The following is an 18,457-nucleotide window of genomic DNA, read 5'->3' as shown; positions in this document are numbered from 1 at the left end:
TAGCCCACCCAACTACCTCATCCCCATACATACCATATTATTACTTACCCTCTTGCTCTTTTGCAAGCCAGTATCTCTACTTGCACATCATCATCTGCACATCCATCACTCCAGTATTAATGCTAAATTATAATTATTTCACCTCTAAGGCCTAGATGTCTTTATTGGCCTTTATTGTCTTACCCCCATACATGCTAAATTGTAATTAAATAGGTCTCTCTCTCACAATGTACATCCATGTTTTTCTATTGTGTTATTGACTGTACGTCTCTCGGTTTCTGGTTGGACAGGTTTCTCAATTTATTTCTTAGGGTTTTACATTCTTCCTCAAACCATTTGTCATGGTTGTTAATTTTCTTAGGTTGTCTGCTTGACATTTCTAGATTTGATAGGGAAGCTGAGAGGTCAAATATACTGTTTAGATTTTCTACTGCCAAGTTTACACCTTCGCTATTACAGTGGAACGTTTTGTCCAGGAAGTTGTCTAAAAGGGATTGAATTTGTTGTTGCCATTTCTTAATATTACTCAGTTCTTTTGGCTTTGATGCCTCGTGATTGGGTATTGCTCTGTTCAAGTAGTTTGCTGTGATCTGATAGGGGTGTCAGTGGACTGACTGTGAACGCTCTGAGAGACTCTGGGTTGAGGTCAGTGATAATGTAGTCTACAGTACTACTGCCAAGAAATGAGCTATAAGTGTACCTACCGTAGGAGTCCCCTCGAAGCCTACCGTTGACTATCTACATACCCAGCGTGGGGGAATGCTGTCACCTCCAGGTAGGTGCTTGTCCCCGTGTGCTGAGGGTGTCAGGTTCTTGTCTGGTTCTGGCATTTAGGTCGCCACAGACTAGTACATGTCTCTGGACCTGGAAATGATTGATTTCCCCATCCAGGATGGAGAAGCTGTCTTCATTAAAGTATGGTGATTCTAGTGGGGGGATATAGGTAGCACACAGGAGGACATTTTTCTCTGAGACAATTTCCTTATTAATTCTAGTCAGATGTAAAATGTTCCTGTTTTGACTAATTTAACAGAGTGAGTTAGGTCTGATCTATAACAAATTAGCAAACCCCCTAAGTCTCTTCCCTGTCTCACATCTGGTAGTGTGGTGGATCGGACTACCAGCTCTCTGTAACCTAGGGGACAACCAGTGGGTCCGTCTCCTCTATACCACCCACCTGGTAGTGTGGTGGATGGGACTACCAGCTCTCTGTAACCTAGAGGACAACCAGTGGGTCCATCTCCTCTATACCACCCACCTGGTAGTGTGGTGGATGGGACTACCAGCTCTCTGTAACCTAGAGGACAACCAGTGGGTCCATCTCCTCTATACCACCCACCTGGTAGTGTGGTGGATGGGACTACCAGCTCTCTGTAACCTAGAGGGCAACCAGTGGGTCCATCTCCTCTATACCACCCACCTGGTAGTGTGGTGGATGGGACTACCAGCTCTCTGTAACTTAGAGGGCAACCAGTGGGTCCGTCTCCTCTATACCACCCACCTGGTAGTGTGTTGGATGGGACTACCAGCTCTCTGTAACCTAGAGGGCAACCAGTGGGTCCATCTCCTCTATACCACCCACCTGGTAGTGTGGTGGATGGGACTACCAGCTCTCTGTAACTTAGAGGGCAACCAGTGGGTCCGTCTCCTCTATACCACCCACCTGGTAGTGTGTTGGATGGGACTACCAGCTCTCTGTAACCTAATATTTCCAATTTCTTTGAAGTCTGGGTTCCTGCTCTTTAGGCCAAAGGCAGATGACCTCTGACCTTGTATATTCCAGGATGAGAAAGTAAAAGCTTTGTGTTCCATAGTGTCTAGTGTTGTTTTTGTGTGGTTTAGGGCCTGACCATTACAGTAGGTATTGTGACGACCCTCCCACTCTGTCTGCCGTATTCTGTCTTTGTTCTTGTTTCCTTATTAGGTGGGCGGAGTTGGGGAGGGTCGTCAGCTACATGGGAAACACCTGGGCCAGGTGTGTCCCAGGATAAATACACCACTTCCCCATTCTTGGAGGAGACTCTCTCCATGCAGACATCTTTGTAGATTGTGTTGTGGTTCTTGGTGGCCTTTTGTTTGTTTGCATTGGCACCTTTCAATACCCTGCATTATCACATTCATGCATGCAAAACACTCACTTACACTACTGATTACTGATTACACACACCATTGTATATTTTCCTTAGTTGCTTTGGTAAATAAATATATATTTTGTTACTCCTTATCTCCACGTTGTCTCCCTTTGTTACGGGCTTTGAGCCGGTTCGTGACAGTATGAGCAGAGCATGTTGAGCATCTGATACGCCCTCTTCCCCCTGCTCCTTCCCGCTCCCTTCCTTCTTACTCTCGCTCCCCCCGCTCCTTCCTTCTTACTCTCGCTCCCCCGCTCCTTCCTTCTTACTCTCGCTCCCCCCGCTCCTTCCTTTTCTCTCTCGCTCCCCCGCTCCTTCCTTCTCTCTCTCTCGCTCCCCCCGCTCCTTCTTTCTCTCGCTCCCCCCTGCTCCTTCGCTCATCAAATATTCATTGGACCTTGTGGACAATTGGACAATAACGTAACCTCTCTGTCTCTCTCTCTGTCTGTCTAGTCCCCAGATAAGCACCGAGCCCTGGAGGAGACAAAGGACTATACGTCCCAGTCCCTGGCCAGTGTAGCCTATCTGATCAACACCTTGGCTAATAATGTCCTCCAAATGCTTGATATCCAGGCGTCGCAGCTCCAACGCATGGAGTCTTCCATCAACCATATCTCTCAGGTAAGACCTTCAATCATCTAATGAATCAGACAAATGGATTTATAAATCTGTTTTCTACACTATCAGTGGTCTTAGTGTGTTTTACAGTAATATGGCTTAGACCCAAAACAAGCAAGCAGAAACACAGTGATGAGGATAACATTTATTTGACTAAAATAGTTGGAGCGACAAAACGATTTTGACACTTGCATGTCGAACACATCCACTCTGACGTCATAGGTAGTTGTCCTGATCTTTCCATTCCTCTGTTATGTGTTCTAGTCAGGGACGGATGAAAGAGACAAGTCAGGCAGTGTTTCAGATGAACTTTGATCTATTCTCCCGTTGTCAATCCGCCTCCTTTCTCCCTCACTCTGAGAACGACACCCCATGGCCACACATCTGAGCACACAGGCTACTGCTCCTCCTCTGAGCTGTGACACAGGCTCTACAGTAGCCTGGAGATATCCCACTCTCACAGAGCAGTTGGACCAGGGTTATAAAGTGACTAGCTACTCTACAGTAGCCCGGGGATATCCCACTCTCACAGAGCAGCTGGACCAGGGTTATAAAGTGACTAGCTACTCTACAGTAGCCCGGGGATATCCCACTCTCACAGAGCAGCTGGACCAGGGTTATAAAGTGACTAGCTACTCTACAGTAGCCCGGGGATATCCCACTCTCACAGAGCAGCTGGACCAGGGTTATAAAGTGACTAGCTACTCTACAGTAGCCTGGGGATATCCCACTCTCACAGAGCAGCTGGACCAGGGTTATAAAGTGACTAGCTACTCTACAGTAGCCCGGGGATATCCCACTCTCACAGAGCAGCTGGACCAGGGTTATAAAGTGACTAGCTACTCTACGGTAGCCCGGGGATATCCCACTCTCACAGAGCAGCTGGACCAGGGTTATAAAGTGACTAGCTACTCTACGGTAGCCCGGGGATATCCCACTCTCACAGAGCAGCTGGACCAGGGTTATAAAGTGACTAGCTACTCTACGGTAGCCCGGGGATATCCCACTCTCACAGAGCAGCTGGACCAGGGTTATAAAGTGACTAGCTACTCTACGGTAGCCTGGGGATATCCCACTCTCACAGAGCAGCTGGACCACTGTGACATCATTACCATCTCCCTAGCCTGGTTAAACCACCCTGTGACATCATTACCATCTCTCTAGCCTGGTTAAACCACCCTGTGACATCATTACCATCTCCCTAGCCTGGTTAAACCACACTGACATCATTACCATCTCCCTAGCCTGGTTAAACCACCCTGTGACATCATTACCATCTCCTTAGCCTGGTTAAACCACACTGACATCATTACCACCCTCCTCCCTAGCCTGGCTAAACCACCCTGTGACATCATAACCATCTCCCTAGCCTGGTTAAACCACACTGACATCATTACCATCTCCCTAGCCTGGTTAAACCACCCTGTGACATCATTACCATCTCCCTAGCCTGGTTAAACCACACTGTGACATCATTACCATCCCCCTAGCCTGGTTAAACCACCCTGACATCGTTACCATCCCCCTAGCCTGGTTAAACCACACTGTGACATCGTTACCATCTTCCTAGCCTGGTAAAACCACCCTGACATCGTTACCATCTCCCTAGCCTGGTTAAACCACCCTGTGACATCATTACCATCTTCCTAGCCTGGTAAAACCACCCTGACATCGTTACCATCTCCCTAGCCTGGTTAAACCACCCTGACATCATTACCATCTCCCTAGCCTGGTTAAACCACCCTGTGACATCATTACCATCTTCCTAGCCTGGTAAAACCACCCTGACATCGTTACCATCTCCCTAGCCTGGTTAAACCACCCTGTGACATCATTACCATCTCTCTAGCCTGGTTAAACCACACTGTGACATCGTTACCATCTTCTAGCCTGGTTAAACCACACTGTGACATCATTACCATCTCTCTAGCCTGGTTAAACCACACTGTGACATCATTACCATCTCTCTAGCCTGGTTAAACCACACTGTGACATCATCACCATCTCCCTAGCCTGGTTAAACCACACTGTGACATCATTACCATCTCCCTGGCCTGGTTAAACCACCTTGTGACATCATTACCATCTTCCTAGCCTGGTAAAACCACCCTGATATCGTTACCATCTACCTAGCCTGGTTAAACCACCCTGTGACATCATTACCATCTCTCTAGCCTGGTTAAACCACCCTGACATCATTACCACCTCCCTAGCCTGGTTAAACCACACTGTGACATCATTACCATCTCCCTAGCCTGGTTAAACCACACTGTGATATCATTACCATCTCCCTAGCCTGGTTAAACCACCCTGACATCATTACCATCTCCCTAGCCTGATTAAACCACCCTGACATCATTACCATCTCCCTAGCCTGGTTAAACCACCCTGACATCATTACCATCTTCCTAGCCTGGTAAAACCACCCTGACATCGTTACCATCTCCCTAGCCTGGTTAAACCACCCTGTGACATCGTTACCATCTCTCTAGCCTGGTTAAACCACCCTGACATCATTACCATCTCCCTAGCCTGGTTAAACCACACTGTGACATCATTACCATCTCCCTAGCCTGGTTAAACCACACTGTGACATCATTACCATCTCTCTAGCCTGGTTAAAGCACACTGTGACATCATTACCATCTCCCTAGCCTGGTTAAACCACACTGACATCAGTACCATCTCCCTAGCCTGGTTAAACCACCCTGTGACATCATTACCATCTCTCTAGCCTGGTTAAACCACACTGTGACATCGTTACCATCTCTCTAGCCTGGTTAAACCACACTGTGACATCATTACCATCTCTCTAGCCTGGTTAAACCACACTGTGACATCATCACCATCTTCCTAGCCTGGTTAAACCACACTGACATCAGTACCATCTCCCTAGCCTGGTTAAACCACCCTGACATCATTACCATCTCCCTAGCCTGGTTAAACCACCCTGACATCATTACCATCTCTCTAGCCTGGTTAAACCACACTGTGACATCATTACCATCTCCCTAGCCTGGTTAAACCACCCTGTGACATCATTACCATCTCCCTAGCCTGGTTAAACCACACTGACATCATTACCATCTCTCTAGCCTGGTTAAACCACCCTGTGACATCATTACCATCTCTCTAGCCTGGTTAAACCACCCTGTGACATCATTACCATCTTCCTAGCCTGGTTAAACCACCCTGACATCATTACCATCTTCCTAGCCTGGTTAAACCACACTGACATCATTACCATCTCCCTAGCCTGGTAAAACCACACTGACATCATTACCATCTCCCTAGCCTGGTTAAACCACACTGACATCATTACCATCTCCCTAGCCTGGTTAAACCACCCTGTGACATCATTACCATCTCCCTAGCCTGGTTAAACCACACTGACATCATTACCATCTCCCTAGCCTGGTAAAACCACACTGTGACATCATTATCATCTCCCTAGCCTGGTTAAACCACCCTGTGACATCATTACCATCTCCCTAGCCTGGTTAAACCACACTGTGACATCATTACCATCTCCCTAGCCTGGGATGCAACAGGTAAAACAGTGTCTGTGAATTGCTAGTTAGTCATCCTATTTCCTGTGAAGTTATTTCTGACATATTTTTAAAATTGGTGTGAAATTAAAGTGAGCTGCTTATCCTGTCGGGTTGACACCGCTCGGTGGGCCCAGTTATTACACCGCTCGGAGGGCCCAGTTATTACACCGCTCGGAGGGCCCAGTTATTACACCGCTCGGCGGGCCCAGTTATTACACCGCTCGGCGGGCCCAGTTATTACACCGCTCGGCGGGCCCAGTTATTACACTGCTCGGCGGGCCCAGTTATTACACTGCTCGGCGGGCCCAGTTATTACACTGCTCGGCGGGCCCAGTTATTACACCGCTCGGCGGGCCCAGTTATTACACCGCTCGGCGGGCCCAGTTATTACACAGGATGTTGAGGACCATTTAACTCATTCACCTTTTTCACTCTCTACCTCTCTTTCTCTCTGCCTCTTTCTCTCTCAATCTCTCTACCTTTCTCTCTCTCTATCTCTCTCTCTCTACCGCTCTCTCTCTCTACCTCTCTCTCTCTCTCTCTACCTCTCACTTCTCTCTCTCTCTGTCTCGTTCTCTCCCTCTCTACCTCTCTCTCTCTCTACCTCTCTCTCTCTACCTCTCTCTCTCTACCACTCTCTCTCTCTACCTCTCTCCCTCTCTCTCTCTGTCTCGTTCTCTCCCCCTCTACCTCTCTCTCTCTCTGTCTCGTTCTCTCCCTCTACCTCTCGTTCTCTCTCTTTCTCTCTCTCCACCGCTCTCCCTCTCTACCTCTCTCTCTCTGTCTCGTTCTCTACCTCTTGTTCTTTCTCTCTCTCCACCGCTCTCTACCTCTCTCTACCTCTCTACCTCTCTCTCTCTCTGTCTCGTTCTCTCCCTCTCTACCTCTCTCTCTCTCTGTCTCGTTCTCTCCCTCTCTCTCTCTACCACTCTCTCTCTCTACCTCTCTACCTCTCTCTCTCTCTGTCTCGTTCTCTCCCTCTCTGCCTCTCTGTCTCGTTCTCTCCCTCTCTACCTCTCTCTCTCTCTGTCTCGTTCTCTCCCTCTCGTTCTCTCTCTCTCTCTGTCTCGTTCTCTCCCTCTGCTCTCTCTCTCTCTGTCTCGTTCTCTCCCTCTCTACCTCTCTCTCTCTCTGTCTCGTTCTCTCCCTCTCTGCCTCTCTCTCTCTGTCTCGTTCTCTACCTCTCGTTCTTTCTCTCTCTCCACCGCTCTCTGTCTGTCTCTCTCCATACAGACGGTGGACATCCACAAGGAGAAGGTGGCAAGGAGAGAGATTGGAATCCTGACTACCAATAAGAACACATCTCGCACCCACAAAATCGTTGCTCCAGCCAATCCGGAGAGGCCAGTACGTTATATCCGTAAACCTATAGAGTACAATGTGCTGGATGACATCGGCCATGGAGTCAAGGTTGGTTGAAGGAACACAATATAATTGATTATTACTCATGTAATGCTTTGGGTGTGAATATGATGCCGTGATATATTTCTCAATAGTTGCATGCTTAGAGCTCTTCTTAGAGATGGACAATAAGTTGTCATTTTCACTGCTTATCTAACTGCTAATGTTGCATACTCTCATAACTAGATATTGTTATTTCTCTATAATGGCTTCCTTCTCCTCGCTAACCTCCCCACTGCTCTCCCTTTTCTCACTCTTCTCTTGTTTTCATTCCTGCTTTAAGTGGTTGCTAAGGTTCAAGGTAAGGATGTTCTGACAGCAATGTGTTTGTTGCTATGGTTCAAGGTAAGGATGTATCTATTGCTAAGGTTCAAGGTAAGGATGTTCTGACAGCAATGTGTCTGTTGCTATGGTTCAAGGTAAGGATGTGTTTGTTGCTAAGGTTCAAGGTAAGGATGTTCTGATAGTGAAGTGTCTGTGGTAACAAGGTTTCTGATGTCATAACTGACTCCTATGTGGGCGCTGAATGATTCCTATATGACTCTCCTCACAGGTCAACAGCCAGAATATGAAGATGGGTGGAGGTCTCCCTCGAACCAACCCCCCGACCCAGAAACCGCCCAGCCCCCCCATGCCAGGGATGGGAACCATTGGGTATGTGATGTCCCTATCCATGATGGTGGCATAACCATAGCCATAACAAGAACCCCATTTCTATTGGAAATTGTGGAAGGGCCAACTGTCCTGTTGTTTTCTCTACTGTGTTTCCTCATCTGTGACTTAATGTTGGGCGGGAATAGGAGCATCTCAACATGTACATCCTGAAGTGATATTCTGTGCTGTGATCTCTGATTGGCTAAGGGGATGACGGAGCGTCTCAACATGTACATCCTGAAGTGATATTCTGTGTTGTGATCTCTGATTGGCTAAAGGGATGACGGAGCGTCTCAACATGTACATCCTGAAGTGATATTCTGTGTTGTGATCTCTGATTGGCTAAGGGGATGACGGAGCATCTCAACATGTACATCCTGAAGTGATATTCTGTGTTGTGATCTCTGATTGGCTAAGGGGATGACGGAGCGTCTCAACATGTACATCCTGAAGTGATATTCTGTGCTGTGATCTCTGATTGGCTAAAGGGATGACGGAGCGTCTCAACAGGATGTGCTATTACAGCTATACTCTAGGAGGAATAACGTCACAGTCTGGCAGCTTATTACATGACCTTTCTCAGCCCTTTAATCAAATGTAGGTTGTTGATGTGAGGTACTGTAGATTACATTTAGGTTGTTGATGTGAGGTACTGTAGATTACATGTAGGTCGTTGATGTGAGGTACTGTAGATTACATTTAGGTTGTTGATGTGAGGTACTGTAGATTACATTTAGGTTGTTGTGAGATACTGTAGATTACATTTAGGTTGTTGATGTGAGGTACTGTAGATTACATTTAGGTTGTTGTGAGATACTGTAGATTACATTTAGGTTGTTGATGTGAGGTACTGTAGATTACATTTAGGTTGTTGTGAGATACTGTAGATTACATTTAGGTTGTTGATGTGAGGTACTGTAGATTACATTTAGGTCGTTGATGTGAGGTACTGTAGATTACATTTAGGTTGTTGATGTGAGGTACTGTAGATTACATTTAGGTTGATGTGAGGTACTGTAGATTACATTTAGGTTGTTGTGAGATACTGTAGATTACATTTAGGTTGTTGATGTGAGGTACTGTAGATTACATTTAGATCGTTGATGTGAGGTACTGTAGATTACATTTAGGTTGTTGATGTGAGGTACTGTAGATTACATTTAGGTTGTTGATGTGAGGTACTGTAGATTACATTTAGGTTGTTGATGTGAGGTACTGTAGATTACATTTAGGTTGTTGATGTGAGGTACTGTAGATTACATTTAGGTCGTTGATGTGAGGTACTGTAGATTACATTTAGGTTGTTGTGAGATACTGTAGATTACATTTAGGTTGTTGATGTGAGGTACTGTAGATTACATTTAGATCGTTGATGTGAGAATTTTAGATTACATTTAGATCGTTGATGTGAGGTACTGTGTAGATTACATTTAGGTTGTTGATGTGAGGTACTGTAGATTACATTTAGGTTGTTGATGTGAGGTACTGTAGATTAGGTTGTTGATGTGAGGTACTGTAGATTACATTTAGGTTGTTGATGTGATGTACTGTAGATTACATTTAGGTTGTTGATTTGAGGTACTGTAGATTACATTTAGGTTGTTGATGTGAGGGACTGTACATTTAGGTTGTTGATGTGAGGTACTGTAGATTACATGTAGGTCGTTTGATGTGAGGTACTGTAGATTACATTTAGGTTGTTGATGTGAGATACTTTAGATTACATTTAGGTTGTTGATGTGGATACTGTAGATTACATTTAGGTTGTTGATGCGAGGTACTGTAGATTACATTTAGGTTGTTGTGAGATACTGTAGATTACATTTAGGTTGTTGATGTGAGGTACTGTAGATTACATTTAGGTTGTTGATGTGAGGTACTGTAGATTACATTTAGGTTGTTGTGAGATACTGTAGATTACATTTTAGGTTGTTGATGTGAGGTACTGTAGATTACATTTAGGTTGTTGATGTGGAGGTACTGTAGATTACATTTAGGTTGTTGATGTGAGGTACTGTAGATTACATTTAGGTCGTTGATGTGAGGTACTGTAGATTACATTTGGATTGTTGATGAGATACTGTAGATTACATTTAGGTTGTTGATGTGAGGTACTGTAGATTACATTTAGATCGTTGATGTGAGGTACTGGTAGATTACATTTAGGTTGTTGATGTGAGGTACTGTAGATTACATTTAGGTTGTTGATGTGAGGTACTGTAGATTACATTTAGGTTGTTGATGAGAGGTACTGTAGATTAGGTTGTTGATGTGGAAGATTACATTTAGGTTGTTGATGTGTGGTACTGTAGATTACATGTTAGGTTGTTGATGTGAGGTACTGTAGATTACATTTAGGTTGTTGATGTGAGGACTGTAGATTACATTGAAAGGTTGTTGATGTGAGGTACTGTAGATTACATTTAGGTTGTTGATGAGGTACTGTAGATGTCGAGGCAACAGTGAGCTCTGTTGCTATAGGCGGCATAGAAAGGACAACGATCAGTCATACACCACAGATACACACTGGAGCTGTTATCTAGCAGTCAGATACACTGGAGCTGTTATCTAGCAGTCAGCTACACTGGAGCTGTTATCTAGCAGTCAGATACACTGGAGCTGTTATCTAGCAGTCAGCTACACTGGAGCTGTTATCTAGCGGTCAGGATACTGGAGCTTTAGGACTTAAACACTGGAGTGTCACATTTTTTTGGTCCCATAAACATAGCTTTAGCAGATGTTAGATACACTGGAGCTGTTATCTAGCTTGTGTTTCACTAGTTCCAGCAGTACAGATACATATCTATCAATAGCGGTCAGGATACAATACTGTTATCACATCTAAACTGGAATGGAATTAAGAATATATAAATAGCTTTAGGACTTAAAAAGTAGTGTCACAGTCCCATAAACTAAGATACAGATGAATAGTATAGAAATGCTTGTATATACATATGAGATGAGTAATGTATAATGACTAAGATACAGTAGGATCTAAAGTATAGAATACAGTATATAAATATTTGGATGAGTAATGTATAGACTAAGATACAGTAGAATAGTATAGAATACAGTATATATACATATGAGATGAGTAATGTATAGACTAAGATACAGTAGAATAGTATAGAATATACAGTATATACATATGAGATGAGTAATGTATAGACTAAGATACAGTAGGATAGTATAGAATACAGTATATACATATGAGATGAGTAATGTATAGACTAAGATACAGTAGAATAAGACAGAATACAGTATATACATATGAGATGAGTAATGCATAGTCTAAGATACAGTAGAATAAGACAGAAAACAGTATATAGATATGATCGTTTGGCAGACCGCACCACCCTCCTGGAGAGTCTCTGTGTTGTGGGCGGAGCAGTTATCATACCAGGCAGGGATACAGCCGACAGGATGCTCTCAACTGTGCATCTGTAAATGTTAGTGAGGGTTTTAGGTGACAAGCCAAATTTCTTTCAGCCTCCAGAGGTTGAAGAGGCGCTGTTGCTCCTTCACCACACTGTGTGGATGGACAGTTTGTCAGTGACGTGTACACTGAGGAACTTGAAGCTTTCCACATTTTCCATTGCGGGGTCGATGTGGATAGGGGGGGGTGGCCACTCTACTGTTTCCTCGATCAACGTTTTGGTCACATGCGCCAAATACAACAGGTGTGGACCTTTTAGTGAAATGCTGACTTACTTGCAATTATTAGGTAAAAATAGGTAGCAGAATTAGTCTATGATAAGTAAAGGGAGAAAAATGTAAGTAAAATGACAGTGAAAATAATCATAGCGAGGCTCTATACAGGGTATTACGGTACAGAGTCAATGTGGAGGCTCTATACAGGGTGTTACGGTACAGAGTCAATGTGGAGGCTATATACAGGGTACCGGTACAGAGTCAATGTGGAGGCTATATACAGGGTATTACGGTACAGAGTCAATGTGGGAGGCTCTATACAGGGTATTACGGTACAGAGTCAATGTGAGGCTATATACAGGGGTACCGGTACAGAGTCAATGTGGAGGCTATATACAGGCTATACAGAGTCACTGTGGAGGCTATATACAGGGTATTACGTACAGAGTCAATGTGGAGGCTATATACAGGGGGTACCGGTACAGAGTCAATGTGGAGGCTATATACATGGTATTACGGTACAGAGTCAATGTGGAGGCTATATACAGGGTGTACCGGTACAGAGTCAATGTGGAGGCTATATACAGGGGGTACCGGTACAGAGTCAATGTGGAGGCTATATACAGGGGGTACCGGTACAGAGTCAATGTGGAGGCTATATACAGGGGTACCGGTACAGAGTCAATGTGGAGGCTATATACAGGGGTACCGGTACAGAGTCAATGTGGAGGCTATATACAGGGGGTACCGGTACAGAGTCAATGTGGAGGCTATATACAGGGGGTACCGGTACAGAGTCAATGTGGAGGCTATATACAGGAGTACCGGTACAGAGTCAATGTGGAGGCTATATACAGGGGTACCGGTACAGAGTCAATGTGGAGGCTATATACAGGGGTACCGGTACAGAGTCAATGTGGAGGCTATATACAGGGGTACCGGTACAGAGTCAATGTGGTAGGCTATATACAGGGGTACCGGAGGCTAAGTATACAGGGGGTACCGTACAGAGTCAGAGGGCTATATACAGGGTATTACGGTACAGAGTCAATGTGGAGGCTATATACACAGGGGGTACCGCAGAGTCACGTGGAGGCTATATACAGGGTATTACGGTACAGAGTCAATGTGGAGGCTCTATACAGGGTATTACGGTACAGAGTCAATGTAGTAGGCTCTATACAGGGTATTACGGCAGAGTCAATGTGGAGGCTATGTACAGGGTATTACGCCACAGAGTCAATGTGGAGACTATATACAGGGGTACTGCACAGACTCAATATGAGACTATATACAGGGTATTACGGCACAGCGTCAATGTGGAGACTATATACAGGTGTTACGGTACAGAGTCAATGTGTGGGGCACCAGGTTAGTCGGGCTAATTGAGGTAATATGTACATATAGGATTAGTTAAAGTAACTATGCATAGATAATAAACAGAGAGCAGCAGCGTAAAAGAGGGTTTGGTGGGACACAATGCACAGTCCGGGTAGCCATTTGATTACATTTACATTTACATTTACGTCATTTAGCAGACGCTCTTATCCAGAGCGACTTACAAATTGGTGAATTCACCTTCTGACATCCAGTGGAGACAGCCGATTACCTGTTCCAGGAGTGTTATGGATTGGGGTAAAAGCTGTTGAGAAGCCTTTTGTCTAAGACTGGCGCTCCGGTACCGCTTGCCATGAGGTAGCAAAGATTACAGTCTATGATTGGGGTGGCTGGGGTCTTTGACAATTTTAGGGCCTTCCTTTGACACTGCCTGGTGTAAAGGTCCTGGATGGCTTGGCCCTAGCGATACTGGAGCCGATAATAACAAGAGAGTAGCAGCAGTGTAGGGGGATAGTCTACCCTCTCGTGCCTTGTTGCCAGAGACAAGTTGCCGTACTAGGCAGTGATGTCACCAGTCAGGATGCTCTCAATGTTGCAGCTGTAGAACCTTTTGAGGATCTGGGGACCCATGCCAAATCTTTTCAGTCTCCTGAGGGGGAATTGGCTTTGTCGTGCCCTCTTCTCGAATGTCTTGCTGTACTTGGCCCATTCTAGTTTGTTGGTAATGTGGATGCCAAGGAACTTGAAGCTCTCAACCTGCTCCACTACAGCCCCGTCGATGAGAATGGGGGCGTGCTCGGTCCTCCTTTTCCTGTCGTCCACAATCATCTCCTTTGTCTTGATCACGTTGAGGAAGAGGTTGTTGTCCTTGCACCACACGGTCAGGACTCTGACCTCCTCCCTGTTGTCGGTGATCAGGCCGACCACTGTTGTGTCATCGGCAAACTTAATGATGGTGTTGGAGTCGTACCTGGCCGTGTGATCTTGAGTGAATAGGAGTACAGGAGGAGACAGGCACGCACCCGAGGGCCCCCTGTCGAAGAGGCCCATCAGGAAGTCCAGGATCCAGTTGCAGAGGGAGGTGTGAGTTCCAGGATCCTTACCTTAGTGATGAGCTTTGAGGGCACTACGGTGTTGAACGCTGAGCTGTAGTCAATGAATAGCATTCTCACATAGGTTTTCTTTTTGTCCAGGTGGGAAAGGGCAGTGTGGAGTGCAATAGAGATTGCATCATCTGTGGATCTGTTGGTGCGGTATGCAAATTATAGTGGGTCTAGGATTGCTGGGATAATGATGTTGATGTGAGCCATGACCAGCCTTTCAAAGCATTTCATGGCTACAGATGTGAGTGCTACGGGTTGGGAGTCATTTTGGCAGGTACCTTAGTGTTCTTGAGCACAGGGACTATGGTGGTCTGCTTGACCAAACATTTTGGAATTACCGACTCATACAGGGAGAGGATGAAAATGTCAGTGAAGACACCTGCCAGTTGGTCAGCGCATGCTCAGTGTACACGTTGTGGTAATCTCCGTCCGGCCCTGCGGCCTTTTTTAAAGGTCTTACACAAATCGGCAGCTGAGAGCGTGATCACACAGTCGTCTGGAACAGCTGATGCTCTCATGCATGTTTCAGTGTTACTTGCCTTGAAGCGAGCATAGAAGTTATTTAGCTCGTCTGGTAGGCTCATGTCACTGGGCAGCTCTCAGCTGTGCTTCCCTCTGTAGTCTGTAATCGTTGGCAAGCCCTGCCACAACCGACTAGTGTCAGAGCCGGTGTAGTACGAATCGAGTTTAGTCCTGTATTTGCTTGTTTGATGGATCGTCTGAGGGCTTAGCAGGATTCATATAAGCTTCCGGGTCCCGCTCCTTGAAAGCGGCAGCTCAACCATTTTGGTCAGTACATATGTTGCCTGTAATCCACGGCTTCTGGTTGGGGTATGTACGTACAGTCTGATGGGGTGTACTCCTCAATGCCATCGTCAGAATCTCGGAACATATTCCAGTCTGTGCTGCAAAACAGTCCTGTAGTTTAGCATCTGCTTCATCTGACCACTTGTCACTGGTGCTTCCTGCTTTAATTTTTGGTTGTAAGCAGGAATCAGGAGGATAGAATTATGGTCAGATATGCCAAATGGAGGACGAGGGAGAGCTTTGTACGTGTCGCTGTGTTTGGAGTAAAGGTGGTCTAGAGTTTTTCACTCTGGTTGCACATTTAACATAGAAATTAGGTAGAACTGATTTAAGTTTCCCTGCATTAAAGTCCCCGGCCACTAGGAGCGCCGCCTCTGGATGAGCATTTTCCTGTTTGCTTATGGTGGAATACAGCTCATTGAGTGCTGTTGTTGCATCGGTCTGGTGGTATGTAGACGACAGCAATGAAAAACACAGAAACTCTAGCTAGTGTGGTCAACAGCTTATCATGAGATACTCTACCTCAGGCAAGCAAAGCCTCGAGACTTCCTTAGATATCACCAGCTGTTGGTTACATATTTGGCCCCCGCCCCGTGTCATACCAGAGGCTGCTGTCCTGCTGATAGAGTGTATAACCCGCCAGCTGTATGTTCTTAATGTCGTCGTTCAGCCACGACTCGGTGAAACACAAGATATTCGTTTTTAATGTCCGGTTTGGTAAATGTGATTTCAGTTCGTCCCATGTATTTTTCAGCAATTGGACATTAGCAGGACGTAAGTTAAAGGCAGATTAGCCACTCGTCGCCTCACAAGGCTGATATTTTTCAGTGAAATCTCTGTTTAATTTCCACCAAAGGAGATCTGGGCCTGGTCGGGTGTCTGTAGTATATCCCTCACGTCCGACTCATTGAATAATTATTTTTTTGTCTAATCTGAGGTGAGTTCTGATGTCCAGAAGCTCTTGTTTTCAGTCATTAGAGACGATAGCAGTAACATTATGTACAAAACACGAAAAAACAAACAAAATGGCTGGTTAAGAGTCTATAAGACGGCAGCCATCCCCTCCGGCCGGCTGGCGCTGACACAATGGCCGCTTAACCCAGAAGCCAATGTGTTGGAGGAAACACTGTACACCTGGCGACAGTGTCAGCATGCATGCGCTCGGTCCTTCACAGGAGTTGCTAAAGTGCGATGGGACAAGGACATCCTTGCCGGCCAAACCCTCCCCGAACAACGCTGCGCGACCGGGAGGCCCAGCGTTGTCCGGGTTAGGGGAGGATCTGATGAAACCAAGATTGAACTCTTTGGCCTGAATGCCAAGTGTCACATCTGGAGTAAACCTGGCACCATCCCTATTGTGAAGCACGGTGGTGGCAGCAGCATGCTGTGGGAATGTTTTTCAGCGGCAGGGGACTGGGAGACTAGTCAGGATTTAGGGAAAGATGAATGGAGCGAAGTAGCGATCCTTGATGATAACCTGCTCCAGAGCGCTCAGGACGTCAGACTAGAGTAAAGGTTCACCTTCCAACAGGACAACGACTCTAAGCATACAGGGACAGGTCTCTGAATGTCCTTGAGTGGCCCAGCCAGAGCGCGGACTTGAACCCAATTGAGCATCTCTGGAGAGACCTGAAAATAGCTGTGCAGCAACGGTCCCCATCCAACCTGACAGAGCTTGAGAGGATCTGCAGAGAAGAATGGGAGAAACTCTCCAAATACAGGTGTACCAAGTTTGTAGCGTCATACCCAAGAATACTGGAGGCTGTAATCACTGCCAAAGAAGCTCGAACAAAGTACTGAATAAAGGGTCTGAATACTTATGTGATGTTTCCATTTTTTTTTTTTATACATTTAAATACATTTCCAAAAAAATCTATTACCTGTTTTTCCGTTGTCATTATGGGGTATTGTGATGTCATATTGTGTGGCGAGGAACAAAAGAATAAGGTTAGATAGAGAGAGAGAATATATTCTCCAGTCTGTATCATCTGTTTTTATGATCCTCCACACGACCATAGCTATATTCATGTTGCCAATTCTCCTCCTTGTAGTGATCTCAACATTACGCAACTGTAAAATGTCTCTCATTTGCAATAACACCAAACCATTTTAATATCTCCTTTTACAGTTGTGTAATGTTAGGATGTTAAACTGCCCCCTTTACCCTCTCGTCCAGGCGCCACTCCCCTATCGGACGCTGGAGCCCGTTCGTCCTCCTGTGGTCCCTAACGACTATGTCCCCAGCCCCACACGCAGCATGGCCCAGCAGGAGAGTCCTGTACTCACCACTACAGTTAACCAGCGGACACGCACCTACAGGTACCTCTCCTCTCTCTCTCTCTCTGTGTTCTACAGGTACCCCTCCTCTCAATTTCAATTCAATTTCAATTTAAGGGGCTTTATTGGCATGGGAAACATGTGTTAACATTGCCAAAGCAAGTAAGGTATATAATATATAAAGTGAAATAAACAATAAAAATTAACAGTAGACATCACACATACAGAAGTTTCAAAACAATAAAGACATTACAAATGTCATATTATATATATATACAGTGTTTTTTACAATGTGCAAATGGTAAAGGACACAAGATAAAATAAATAAGCATAGATATGTGTTGTATTTACACGGTGCATGTTCTTCACTGGTTGCCCTTTTCGTGGCAACAGGTCACAAATCTTGCTGCTCTGATGGCACACACTGTGGAATTTCACCCAGTAGATATGGGAGTTTTTCAAAATTGGATTTGTTTTCGAATTCTTTGTGGATCTGTGTAATCTGAGGGAAATATGTCTCTCTAATATGGTCATACATTGGGCAGAGGCTAGGAAGTGCAGCTCAGTTTCCACCTCATTTTGTGGGCAGTGAGCACATAGCCTGTCTTCTCTTGAGAGCCATGTCTGCCTACGGCGGCCTTCTCAATAGCAAGGCTATGCTCGCTGAGTCTGTACATAGTCAAAGCTTTCCTTAATTTTGGGCTGTCATGGTCAGGCATTCTGCCGCTGTGTACTCTGTGTAGGGCCAAATAGCATTCTAGTTTGCTCTGTTTTTTTGTTAATTCTTTCCAATGTGTCAAGTAATTATCTTTTGTTTTCTCATGATTTGGTTGGGTCTAATTGTGCTGCTGTCATGGGGCTCTGTAGGGTGTGTTTGTGAACAGAGCCCCAGGACCAGCTTGCTTAGGGACTCTTCTCCAGGTTC

The 18,457-nt window shown here is 45.4% G+C and overlaps 1 protein-coding gene across 1 annotated transcript; it reads left to right on the top strand.

The window, feature by feature from the left end:
- Window positions 1–2,584: 2,584 nt before the first annotated feature.
- On the top strand, window positions 2,585–17,574 carry LOC135536329 (abl interactor 2-like; the record flags this gene model as incomplete). Its single annotated transcript, XM_064962684.1, has 6 exons — window positions 2,585–2,753; window positions 7,535–7,711; window positions 8,256–8,356; window positions 14,342–14,426; window positions 14,539–14,598; window positions 17,432–17,574. Coding segments are annotated over exons 1-6 (629 nt in total), but the record flags the coding sequence as incomplete, so codon positions are not given.
- Between the last annotated feature and the right edge of the window lie 883 nt (window positions 17,575–18,457).

The sequence above is a fragment of the Oncorhynchus masou genome, unplaced genomic scaffold (assembly GCF_036934945.1).
Source record: "Oncorhynchus masou masou isolate Uvic2021 unplaced genomic scaffold, UVic_Omas_1.1 unplaced_scaffold_5950, whole genome shotgun sequence".
Lineage (NCBI taxonomy): Eukaryota > Metazoa > Chordata > Actinopteri > Salmoniformes > Salmonidae > Oncorhynchus > Oncorhynchus masou.
Note: the sequence above shows the minus strand (reverse complement) of the source record. Positions and strands in the feature narration are given on the sequence as shown.